This window comes from Protopterus annectens, chromosome 11.part0 (genome assembly GCF_019279795.1).
Source record: "Protopterus annectens isolate FY-2018-M chromosome 11.part0, PAN1.0, whole genome shotgun sequence".
NCBI lineage: Eukaryota > Metazoa > Chordata > Ceratodontiformes > Protopteridae > Protopterus > Protopterus annectens.
The window spans coordinates 263,868,723-263,882,483 of NC_056745.1; the positions used below are offsets into that span (position 1 = coordinate 263,868,723).

Here is a 13,761-nt window from a genome sequence, read left to right on the forward strand (position 1 = left end):
GGGACTTCCTTTCACTCAACCCCTCGCCGCCCAAACCCTGACAAGATGCATCAGACTATGCATGGGGGGTTCACATGGTAGGCAAATGCATTCAAGGCAAATGGCACCCAGAACAAATTCCCCTGCATATCAGTCTAAGAGATGCTAGTTGTACAGAATGCTCTGACAGTCTTCAAATATCTTATCCTTCCAGGACAGCTTCTGATAAAAACAGAACACCAGTTATATGGTACATAAACAAGCAGGGCGGAACTTCTTCTTAACTCTCTGCAGGTTAGCCATGGCTCTGTGGAATATAGCCTTGAGCATCCAAGTGCACCTACAAGATCAATTCCTGCCAGGCAAGTAGTTGACTGGCAGATGACTGGAGCAGAAATCTATTGGGCCCTCAAGTGGAAACTGGACTCAAACTCATTCATACTTCTAACCCAGAGGTGGGGAACACCGGAGGTGGACATTTTTGCCTCCCCCCAAAACCACCAATTGAGCAAAGTATGCACCAGGAACCCTCACAGCCGAGCCTGGAAGGTGGATGCCCTATCCTTTACATGGGAGAACCTCTCAATTTATGCCTTTCCTCCTCTGCCACTCCTCTCTAGTACTACTCAAAATCAAACAGGACAGGCCAAGGGCGATCCTTATTGCTCCAGACTGGCCACGCCAGCACTGGTACCCACTTCTACGCAGTCTGACAGCAGTGCTACCCTGGCACCTACATCACACACCTTCCCTGCTGCCTCAGCAGGAGGGACAGATTTTGCATCCACAGCTGCAAATCCTAAACCTTGCAGCCTGGCTTATTCCCTAAATGCACAACCAGCATCCCTCAGCAAACAGGTGCTGGACATCATCCTTGAGGCCAGAAGGCCTGGTACTAGGAAATCTTATTTTGAAAAGTGGAAAAAGATATTGTTCTTGGAGACTGTCTCAAGGAAAGGACACAGCTGTGCCCAATTTACCTCAAATCCTTTATTACCTAGCAGAGCTGCTCCAGAGGCCTATCCTTCTCATTCATGCCTCTGCCATCTCATCTCATTATATTACTGAGTCTCCTCTTTTCTCACCCTCTCAAACAGTCCCTGAGAGGAGCTAACAATTTAAGGCCCCCTAGGAGAGCTCCCACCCTGACCTGGGACCTTAACTTTGTACTGGAGAAGATCCCCCCCCCCCCCTTGAACCTGCTGCTTTAGAAGAGTTAAAATTCCTCTCTTGGAAAACAGCCTTACTTCTAGCTATTACTTCAGCAAGAAGAGTGTCTGAGTTAGACAGTAGTAGTGGTGGGGCCCTTCATTATTTTCCATGCTGACAGGGTTTCCCTCGAGACTAACCTTCCTTTATGCCCAAGGTGGTATCCAGTGTGGCTCTAAACCAATCCATTCATTTGCCAACCTTTTTCCATAATCCTCAGAATAAAGGGGAAAGGATCCTGCACTCCTTAGACGTGCACAGACAGCTCAGGTTCTACCTTGACATGACTAAGCCTTTCAGAAATTCTGACCAGCTGCTAGTCAGTTTTGCTACAGGGGCAGAAGGCATTTCCAGAGGGATAGCACACTGCATCCATTTCTGCTACAAGCACCATGGGAAACCTACCCCTCTGGGGATCAGAACTCATTCCACTAGAGCTACGTCAACCTCTACAGCATTTCTCAGGGGAGTCCCTACCAGGGACATCCTGGAAGCTGCAACCTCTGTACACACCTTCACAAAGCATTGCCACATGCCTATTTTCTCCAAATCCAGAGCTGGATTTGCTACAGCAGTCTTACAAGGCCTGCTAGCCATCCCTAGCACCTTGACTGCCTCCACCCTTCCTCAGCTTTGGGAATTAACCCAAGTGTGATTGAAACACTAAGAACATAGTACAGTTGTGTACACTTACCATAAATGTAGATGGAGTATATTTACTGTTGCAGTCCTGGTTTCCCCTCCCACCATCCCCCTGGTTTTCTATATCCTTTCTACCTATCCTCTTTATGGCCATCTTTTATAGCAGGGGTATTTACCTTTTACTGGAGGTGTTCCACACCAAGTAATAGCTTCCTATTTTGGGGGCTCCTGACATCTGGGGCAAGAAAAACTGATGTAATGGCGTCTGCTGCATGTTTTATACCCCTGACTACTTGACGTCATGGAAGAGGTGACAACAACCGACACAGAAATCCCAAGAATCTGGTATTCGGGCCGATTGAGGGCTATCTGCAGGCAGATAACCCAAGTGTGATGACTGCAACAGCGAATACACTCAACATCTACATTTATGGTAAGTGTACACAACTGTACTTTCTCCCAACATTTCCATCCAAGTGCTCTGCAGAAAATTTGAAATCTGCTAACTCGTTACATTTAGAAACTTAATCTGCTAACTCACTACATTTCCTCACACCCAAAAAAATGTTTCCAGTTAGCATTTGCTGTCTGCCAGAGAAAAATCCTATGAAGTCTACTTAAGGTGTATAAAACTGTCTCTGCAAGCGGTTCCACACAAGAATCCTAATCCCTTTGGACTTTGATTAATTGGGATATTAACAGATTTCTTCGTTTATATAAATTGCCTTTCCAGTTTTTTCTAACCACTTCTGATTCTTAAAGATCATGCAGTGTTTTATACTTTCTGCTAATTATCCATTTTAACAGCACCTGCTATTCTAGACTCTAACTGTACCAGAGCTGGTCTCACTAGCACTATCCTATCCCTTTTTCTTTGCATATACCATTGTCAATACCTAATAGGAAAGGTCATCTATAACCTGCAGTACAAACTTCTGCTAGGTTTTATCCCATTGTTTGATTAATCTCTTGCAAGCTATTTGCTCCCTATGTCTTGGTTCATTTTCTTAATTTCCTCCAGTAAATTCCTGCTTCATAGTTGGCCATTAGCAAAGTGGAAAGAGGATATCCTTGATGTTTCCTGTGCTTATTATCAGAGGAATCATTCCACCTTATTTCTTGCCTCTGATCGTTCTGCATGCATTTTTTCCAACAATTTCCATTTATTTTTATATAATATGCTTCTTCCCTCTTCAGTTCTTTATCTCTCTACAATTTTCAGTAGTTTAAGTGCAGTTTGTTTAGATTATCATTTCCATTTTCTAGTGATTGCTTTTTCTTAGAATGTCTAAGTAATTCAGATCCAGTGTCCCAGCTCAAAATAATAATTTCCTTAGTTACAGCTATTTTTTCTCCCACCATTTCTGAGAGTACTCTTTAGGGAAGTTTTTAAATTTGCCAACTCAATACACTCCCAAAAAACATGTTCTCAGTTACCTCTATCGTCTCCATCACTCCTTCAACATTTGCTGTCCACCTGAGAAAAATCATTTGAAGTCTGCTTGGGGTATAAAGAACATATGCAAATACTTCCCAGTAAAAATCCTAAACTTTCTAGAGATTGTTGCATTCGTGGGAACCATATATATGTCCTCCCATTGTTTCCTTGAAATTCCACTCGCTCACATTTTCTCTTTCTGTTTCCTGTAATTTACTCTCTTAGTCAATATTTTGTATACCTTACTAATTATCTCATTTTTAACAGCAGCTTCTGTTCTAGATTTAGCTTCTCTACCAGAGCAGGTCTTTCACTTAGGACCCCATCTTTCTCTTTTTGCCTCTACACTGCAGTCTGTTATCTGCACTTAAAACTTCATGGTTTCATCCCACTCTTCCCTGTCTAGTTATTTGTTCCCAATACTTAGTTCCTTTACTAGTCCAGTAAATTCCAGTCCCACTTGCCTATTTTCTATACCCGACTTGAAATTGCCCATGTTGGCAAAATCTCTCCATTCCATTCATGTGTTGATCTAGTTCTTAAATATTTTTTGCAACTTTTTGAATATAATCTGCACGGTTCTTATTCTCCAAGGATCTGCATCCAAAATCCCACACACTCTCTCCTTATTTATTGAATCCCCCCCCCCCCAACTTCATCTCCTCATTCCACTTATAACCTGTGCTTCTGTTATGTATATGACCCTTACTGTGTAGCTCTGAAATATCCCTTCAAATTAGGTAGTCCTAAATCCCCTTGTTCTTTTGGCAGGATCAGTGTATCCCACTTAACTCTTGCCCTCTAGAATAAATTCCTTCAACTCTTTATTAATTGTCCACAATTTTTCCCCCTCTATATGATGATATGCCTGACTTGTATATAAAACTAGAGACTAAAACTGTTCTCACTGTTTGTATCTTACTCTCCTTAAACACTTTGTTCCTCATTTTTTTTATCTTTTATTCTCTTCCCATATATATATTTAGATGCTGTAACAAAAGACTTTTTAATCCATACTCCTAAATTCTTCATATGTCCCCATAAAAGTCATGCATGGGTACTTAATTTTGTGGCTTTGTTTTATCATTAATTTTATATTCTGAAATGACTTAACTCTCTCAAAATGTTCCACAGCACTGATGTCCTTTTTTGGAATTATGTACAAAATATCTGCAAATAAAGCAAACTTTTCTTGATTACCGTGCTATTTATATTCTTGAATTTTAGTGTGCCTTATTTTCTTTGACAGTGGCTCTAAAGTAAATAGAAGGGAAATGGGATACCCCTGCCTGGTTTCTGTCTTATTGGAGAAGAACCTTCAGACTTTAATTCTTGCCTCCAGTCTTAGCAATAAAGTTTAGAGGATATATGAATCAGTTAATGCAAATTCTTACATTGCCTTATTCATAGAATCCCAGCTTACTGTATCAAATGCTTTCTCTGCATCAATACCTAACAACAACAGTGGTATTTTCTTACATTCTGCTTCCCTCTGGATCATCATTGCTCTGTTAATGTCAAGTATTTGCCTTCCCTCCACAAAACCACGTTAATCCATGTCTTTCAGTTTTTGGCAACACCATTGTCATTCTTTTAGTTAGTATAGACATAAATGCTTTTATAATAAAGCGAGGCTAGGTCTGATTGGTCTTTTTCCTCTCTTGGAAATACAGCCATCACAGCTTTTTTCCAAGATGCTGGCGCTTCCTCTCCTTTCAAATATTAACACAATCTTCCAGATCATAATTTTTTCCATCTAATTTTCAGACTTCCACATGAGTTTCTCTTTTGGCTTTTCCCAGTTAGGGGTCGCCACAGCGGAACTCCGGTCCGCTAATGATTGGCGGTAGATTTTTACGTATATCTGTTTTTGTAGACGTCCCTGCAGATAGAAAAAATGTTTAATCAATCTTGTATCTGAACTATTAGGTTTCTATATAGTCTAGCCAGTTATTGTACCTGGGGAATAATTAAAATCCAACTTCCTACTACTGAATTGGCATCTTTCATGCCAAATATTTTCATACATTTCCTTAGAAACCTCTTGTCCTCCTGATACATCCTCACTATTGCTAATCAAGTTCAGTCCTCACCTATAAGTAAATAATCCCTGCTGAAAGCTTGATTATTTCTCCTAAAATTTTCTTTAGCTCCATAATAGCAGTGTTTGATGGAATGTGAATACATGCTAGTATAATCTTCTTCCCTTGTCAGTAGCCCCTTACTACCACAAATCTATCATTGTCACTTCTCTTCTGTCACTATTTGAGCCCTTCTCGCAATCAATGTTTCTCCCCTTTTCATTTAATATAATTTCCTTTTTGTCTACCTGGAAGGCCACTTTCCAAGGTACTATGAATAGAGTAGCCATTGCGAAAAATAAGCTGCTGTTCCAACTTATATATGACCATTTCTTTGAGTGTTAAATCTCCGACTTTCATCTTACAAGCACACCCTGGCAAGCTGATTAGTTTCTTCTTATCTCTGTTTGAACATGTGACATTTCTCAAGACTTTTGCTTTAATGAAGCTTTCAAGCAGACGACAGGTTTTCAGAACACCCCCATCCACTTAACTTGGAACAAACGCATATAATTGTGCACATTTTTAACAAATAGCTTTAATCAGCAGATGGGAACAATTGTCCCAAAGCAACAGCTGCACCACAAGCCTAACCTAATCTAAAATTAAGGTTACCAATGGTAAATGCATGTTGCAGCCTGTGTTCCCATTTACACTGATTGCTATTGGTTCTTTTATTATTTGTTTCCCTCCCAGATGTGAAAAACTGCTTGCATGCCTTCAGAGAACACTTTATTTTAGCCCTAAGAAAGTGCACTGGCTACCTTTAAAACTATATTATGCATTGCTCTATAAAATGCATTAAAATATCAAGGCTGTTGAGGCTCCCTTTCACTGCCACTAATTTCAACCTTTATTTCACTGACCTGCTTGTCATTGCACCTTTTAAATTTTGCATTTCCTTCAGCAAAGAATATTTGGAACTCTCAAGGTTAAGTGCTGTCACCTGCAGATAGTTTATATCCATGCGAAAGTAGTTGGCAGTGAAAAATAAAACTGCTAAAGCTTGCAGATGCCTGAAGAAATGGAACAGAAGATGCAGAATTCCCCCAGCTAACTGCATCCAGCTACAGACTTCTTGACTCGCACTTCTAATATCTTTGCAAATTCAAGAAGCTTAACAGCTTTTATCATTATTTTGTCTTATTTTTCAAGCCCATTTGCTTTCAAAAAACTTGTGTATAACTTAAGCAAAATACATTAATTTAAATGTCCACCTTTGTAAAAACAGGCAAAACTATTGTCTTAGTTTTGCATACACTTTATTAGTACCCTTTTGTAGCCTAAGATAACAGCATTATATTAAATTAAAATTGCTTCATTTCAGCCTCTATTCTTGTGTTTTACTGTGTATGTATATAAAATACTTGTTTACTTTGCTGCGTTATAAAGAAATTACAGAAAAAACTCCCTCCCATATTTAAATACCCCTAACAGCATACTGTACAAAACTGCTTCACAGTATAACATGCAGGTTATGTTATGAAATGTTTTTTACATTAAGTTTTCTTTCATTTAGTGTTGTAAATATTAGACATAATGTGCTAAATATTAGACAATGTGAGGTTTATACTTCACAGTCCCACCCACAAGTTTAACAAATTCAACAAAAGTCCATTCTTTTCTTGGCTATTTTTTGCCAGAAAAAACATACTTCATAAATGTGATTGGTGCTTTGTAATCTCACATTTATTCACTAATTCAGTGTTTGTGGTCTTCCTGCTAATCTAATCTCCATCTGTCAATAGTAGAGTCTGGTTCAAGTTCAGTGTACTCCTAATTCTTCTAGCCACTTCCTGTACTTTTTTCTCTCTAGAGCATTTTCCTTTAGAGCATTGGAAAAGGTTTCACCGGCAAAAACTGAGTTGTTTTATTGTAAGACGAATGAGAAGTGGAGATCCCCTTCAGTGTCTTTGGTCTGCCAGGAAAAAATATTCCAAAATTGTCTGAATGCAGCATCTTTAATATCACACTCTCCTCTCAACGTTCCCGTATTGTTGGGATAAATTTACTTCCTGCTGTGTGGTGTGGTGTAGTGTTTTGTGGAAAATTATTCAATCTGCAATTTTTAATACTTTTCTGTTCTGCCACAGGTTTGTCAGAATTAAACTGTTTATGCTGTGCTATGATTGCATCTGTACTAATACAGATCTTGGCTGCTTTTTCATGGCCAGGGTTGGTGCATACACTTGATGCACCCTTTCAGTTAACAAATCTTGCTTGATATATATTCAATATTTCATTTTATTTTAATCCTCGGAGTACATTTGATTAATTTTTTCCTCTAAATTACTGTAAGCCATCTCTTCAGCCAAAGCTGAAGCTTGAACCGTTTGAACAGCTGGTGGATCCTTCCCAGGCAGTGTTTCTCCACCTTTTCTGGTTGTTTTTATTGAAGGTTCTGCAAACTTCTTTGCTCGCATCCAGGCTGTGTTCTTACTAGCTAGTAACAGAGTTTTACCCAGATAGCACTTTCAAAGGCACTCCTTTTTCTCATTCCCAGTTCTTACACTGGGAGAGATGAAATTAAGCTAGTTCCACCATTGCTATTCTCTTATCCAGTATTCTATATAGCCCAGCTATTCTCTTATGCAGTATTCTATATAGCCCAGTTATTTTATCTGAGAGCAGTGCATAATTCGGAGCTCCTGCTACTAAATTCACATCTTCCTTGCTTCTCATATACTTCAAAAGGCTATCTTGTTATATCCCCTCTAGGTCTCCCTGATAAATCTTCACCATTTCAAATCAGATTACATTCATTACGGCGCCTTTTACATTGCCATTTGCACCCTGCATTTCTTTAATATAGTAGAGTACTCTACTTTTTGTCTATACTTCTAATTTATATTCCATGTTAGTATCTGCAGAGCTGCCATTTTTAGTAACTGCCTAGTTTTTCTGAATGTATGCGCACACACCTGTATTTTCAACTTGAGACTTGTATGCACGCACTCATGTTTGGCAGACTGATCTGTATGAAGTTGCTGCTCTCATTTCTATTTTTCATGTTTTCCCCAGACTGTTTCACTAAAAAATGCCCAAGAAACTAAATGCATTTTCAAAGCCCACCATTCCACTTTAATTCACAGTAAACACACCGTGTACACTTTTCACAAGTTTACTCCTCAAAATAGCAGTTGCTCTAAATTGCCATGTACATCCATAGGCATAAAGTATATGCTAGATCCTGTGCTTCCACTTGTGCTGATCTCTGTTCTCATGTTATCTCCATTCCCATCCAGATGTTAAACAGCTTGCATGCCTTTAGTAAACATTAACATTTAGCCTTATGAAAAAGTGCACTAGCAACCCTTAAACTAAATTATACACTAATATTTTAGTACATTAAGGTACTAAATGCTGCTGGGGAGGCAAATACTTATTCACTCCCACAGTATCAAAACTTTATTTTGCACTAAACTGCTTGCCAGATTAATTTTGTGGATTCAATCTAAACACCCTTAAGACCTCATGATTAAATGCTTGCACCTGCAAACTGCTCATTTCCAACAGTAGTTGCTAATGGGAGGAAATCTTAAGTAAATTTGCAAATGCAAAATGAGCCCTTGTATATTTTACTCTCAGCAGACTAGTTCAGACCTCTCATAATTGCGTCACCTGCAGGCTCCCTGTAGTATGTGTATGGTTACTTGCAAATGCAGTAAGGGAAGTTTTTTTTTCATTTTCTGTTCAAGCCTATTTGCATAAAAACTTGTCTAACTTAAACTAAGGACATTAAGCAGCCACCTCTACAAAACCAGGGGAAATTCTTTTCATTTTATGTATATGATCTATATACAGATATACATTGTGCCCCAGCATCCCAAGATTATAACCTTTTGTATTAAACTTGCTTCTTTCCAGCCTCACTTATCTTGTTAAAAGTGTGAAACCAGGATCCATTACAACTAAATAAAAAAGAAAATACTTCAGTAACGTACACAGCAATCCCTGATTAAAACCTGCGTGCCTCCACATTTAAAATACTTCTGAGTACTATACAGAATTGCTTTATAATATTACCTAAATTTCATTATGTAAATGCAAACATATGTAAAGAACACATTTTAATCCATTGTCCTTCCAGGCATTTAATGACATAATCTTGGGTTTGCTTTACTGTTCATTCACCAGTTTAATCTCAACAAAGTTCTAGTCTTTCAGCCACTTCTTGCAAAATCGCACTTTGCATGTCTAATTCTGTATGGACTGGGGCTTTACAGTTCTACCATTTATTTACTAATTTCACATTCCTAATCTTTATCTCCCAACACTGGTTTATGTCCAGAACACCAATTATTCTAGTTGGTTCCTGGGCATTTTTCTGTCACCATCCATTTACCTTGGGGGTGCGCATTAGCAAAATTTCATTCTGTGGGCTTTTGTCTCCCGCTAGCTCCTCCTTTCTTGGTTGGCACTTGTTCTTCATCCAAAATATCTTTAGTCCAGGAAAAAATATTTTGAACTCTACTGGATGCAGTACCTCGAGCCTCGCCTTCCTTGCAGCATCCTCTAATTGCCTGTATAAATTTGTTTCTCTTCTGCCTAGTGCATAGCAAATAATTTTCCACAAATTCTGCTGTATTCAGTTTTATTACTTTTCCATTATGCCACAGTTTTTGATTCTTTTGCTACTGTTTTCTAGTGGCCAAATTTGGAGAATGCACTTTTAATAATTCTACCATGGAACACCATTCAAGAAATAAGTATGTTCCTTCACATTTTTCCAGTCGAGCAAAAACATCTGTGATCGGTCTTTTTTCCTGCTGCTTTTCTTTCATCTTCTGATTTATTCAGTTTCCTTGGTTCATCTGAATAGTTGGTTAAAGCTTTTTCCATTTCTCCAACATGTTGGCATTTAACTTTACACACACCTTGGAGTGCATTTGAAGTATTTTTCTCATCCAAATTACTGGAAGCAATCTCATGTACTATAGCTGATATTAAAACTGCTACTCTTCCCAGCCAGTGCATTTTCTTCTATTTTTCTGTCTTCTAAAATTTCTTCTTTGCAGGCATCTAGGCAGTGTATTACTAGCCAGTAAATGATTTTAACCAAATTGATAACTTTTGCTGGCTTTAGCAATTCCAGTTTCCACACTGGGGGACCTGTGTTTAAATCAGTCATTGTGCAACCATCTTGGAAGGCAGTTAAAATATATTGATTAGGAAAAGAAAGAGACTTGCTGTAAAACAAGGAAGCTCTACCAATGTTGGGCTCTGAGTAAACAAGAAATTGCTAGGGAGCAGACTAAAGAATGATGTACATGACTGCTTTTGTTAATATTTAAAGGTTACGTTGACTGGGTTTATTCGCAGAAGTGATAAAGCAGTTTCTGGTCTCCCTGGAGACTAGAGTAAATATTTTGACCCTTAACTATTGGGATAGGTTAAAATTGTAGACATTGTTCATATTGGAGAGGGTCTTTGTCCAATTTTTTTTAATATCAGGAAAACCTTTATTTCTTGTAGCTGTTAATGAGCTAAGTGAATTTACAAGGAACACTGGTGTTCATGAGGGTATAATGTCCCTTTGATTTGTTTGTGTTTGCACCAGTGTTCTCTAGGTGTTCATGAGGGATTTGTTTGTGTTTGCACCAGTGTTATCTAGGTGTTCATGAGGGTATAATGTCCCTTTGATTTGTTTGTGTTTGCACCAGTGTTCTCTAGGTGTTCATGAGGGTGTAATGTCCCTTTGATTTGTGTTTGCACCAGTGTTATCTAGGTGTTCATGAGGGTATAATGTCTCTTTGATTTGTTTGTGTTTGCACCAGTGTTATCTAGTGTTGACCTCGCCATTCTTTTTACCAGTACGGTATGTAGAATATGAAGCTGAGGGGGCAAACTGATGTGTTGTGTGTTCCTAACACATTGCACGTTTGCCTTTAGTATGATGTCTTTGTTGTAAAGAATCTTTTCATATTTTATAAAGGGAAGGCCTACTTGTCATTGTAGGCTGTATTGACTACACTGCAACACCAGGGCTCTTCTGGCCTCCTGGTATTGTAAAGGTTGCTGGAAGACTGAAGAGGCCAGTGGTTTGCTGTGCACCTGAACTTTCACACTGGCAATAGCAAGTCCTTGATTGACACTTGAGAATGTCTTGAGTTGATGCATGTGTAATATTCCCTGTGCTCGCTGCAAGGACATTGATTACAGGGGTTATATGGTCGAGGGTTGTGTTGAGACAGTGTCTGTAGACCATGTTAAGACCCCCATACCCTATTGTGAACTACAAAAGCCATTATAAAGTTGATTTTTCAGTGACTGTGGCTGTAGGGGGTAGCTAGCATTGAGCAGATAAAACACCCAGAAGCTTCCTGTGCATGTGATGTTTATCTAAGATTCTTTCACATTTTTTTAGCATGTTCGAAACTCACTGCCTCCAGTTTTTGGAAAACAAAAACTGGGGGGGGGGGGGTTGATTTTAAAACCATGGCAAACTCTAACATTCATAATTGACTGTGTTAGCATTTTGCTTTCCTTGTAAACTCATGGGATTCTGGAGTCTAATAGTAAACAGAATAGTGCATAATTTTCTGTAATGTAGTAAGTGCATAATTTTCTGTAATGTAGGTATTGGTGTTTTGCATACTTTACTGCATGTCATCCAATGAGGAGTGTGTTGTAGTGTGGACAGAATGTTGTAAAATGATGTACTCATGGGTTTGTTTTTCCGTGGTACATCCTGCACCATCCTAAGCACAGCTGTTTGTGGCAATCACCTTGTTCTCTCTAATGATGCCTCTTCTCTAATGGTGATTCGGCTTGGTTTCTAGGTTGCCAGTCTGCGCCAGCTGGAAGAAGAGAATCATGAAGCAGCTGCTCGCTTGGAAGAAGTTGTTTATCGAGGAGATATGCTGCTGGAGAAAATTCAGAGTGCACTGGCAGATATTGCACAGTCCCAGCTGAAGACTAGAAGTGGTGCACAAAGCCAACCTGTTTCATAGAAAAGGAATATATTTTTTTCTGAATGAACTGATGTATTGGACTGAAGGCATTAATTGTTTGCCATAGCCTTACTATGACAGATAAGCTTGCCCCCCCTTAAATGCAGGGGGAGTTCTGGGCATTTCAGGTTTTATGGGGGCATACTGCACCAACCTTTCAGACACTGAAGTATCTGAATGCAGTTATTGTGAACAGTGTGTCCTTACCCTGCTCTTAGTACCAAAGTTTGTGCAATTGTTTGAGTGACTCCTGCTTTTTTTCTCCCTATATCTGAGTGCAGTTGATCTGTCTTTAAGAAGAATTTGTTGTATTCAAACTGTATATGTGTGCCTAGGTGTATTTTAAATGTATGAAGCACCTGCTCCTTTGCAAACGTTTGGCTTTCGGCTACTGGGGAACGTAGAGCTGCTTGTTTTGTAGCATTTGTTTGTCAAATCATTTGTTTTTATTCCTTTTTGTATTCATTGTACTTGTATTTATTTATTCATCTAAGGATGTATACCAGCTTATTACTGATTTCCTGTGCATTTGCCTACATTAACACTTGATGTGCTAATCAGTATTAAAACTTTGAATAAGAAATGAATTTAACATCAAGTTGCTTTTTTATCTGTGGTTTCATTCCTGATGTACCATACTGTGTGAAATATGGCCAAGAAATTATCTTTTTTTTCTTTCAAAAAATGTGTTTAGTGCATGTAAACCCCCAGAAACGGCTGCATAGATTTTCATTTTCCAAATAGCCTTGCAGAAGATCTGGATGTACTGCTAGTGCTGTTTCAAGACTAATCACCTTGTGGTGCCAAGTACTGTGGGATGTTTGCAGATTCTCATTATTGGCATTTTAGCTGAAATCTGTCGCTATACAGTACTAGAATTCTTTTCAGTGCAGCCTGGAAAAAGTCAAAATGCACATACATGTCAGTTTTTCTCCTTTTTATGAAATAATGCAGCAAGTTTGAGCTTTGGAATGAAGAGAATCTGCTTGTATGGAAATGGCTTTGGTAATTCTATAAAGGTAAACAAGTCATACAGTCAGGAATAAAGTATGATTCAGCAGATCTAGTCGCAGCTTTAAAAAGTGATCTTTTTTTTTTTTGCTAGTGGCACAAACCCCTATGACAGGGTAGCCAACGGAACTGAAGTGATGCTTCAAAAAGACTATTGAAATGGGCAAGTTAGTGGGATAGTTTCTTATTTAACCTAGTATGTTGAATAAATATGGTTCATGGTTTAAAGGTATGTTTACCATCAGTTGCCCTTTTTCTTCTACTTTACAGCCATTGCCCATTTGTCCTAAACTTTCATAAGTGCTGAATTTAGTCCTGAAATCTTCCTGGTTGCCCAGACTTTTGAGGGCTAATATGTTCAACAGATCCCACACCAGGACCATCATCTCTTCTGGTTTAGACTCGTGTCACAGCTGTTGTGGAGCTTAACTACTTAATTAGTTGAGAA

At 38.8% G+C, this 13,761-nt stretch overlaps 1 protein-coding gene across 1 annotated transcript in view; it reads left to right on the forward strand.

The window, feature by feature from the left end:
* The window catches only part of MED21 (mediator complex subunit 21), a 125,186-nt gene extending 112,292 nt beyond the window's left edge, over positions 1-12,894 (forward strand). The window contains exon 4 of the mRNA XM_044087727.1: positions 12,132-12,894. Coding sequence (XP_043943662.1) covers positions 12,132-12,302 — 171 coding nt within the window. The 3' untranslated portion in view covers positions 12,303-12,894. The remainder of the gene's footprint in view (positions 1-12,131) is intronic.
* Positions 12,895-13,761: the final 867 nt, after the last annotated feature.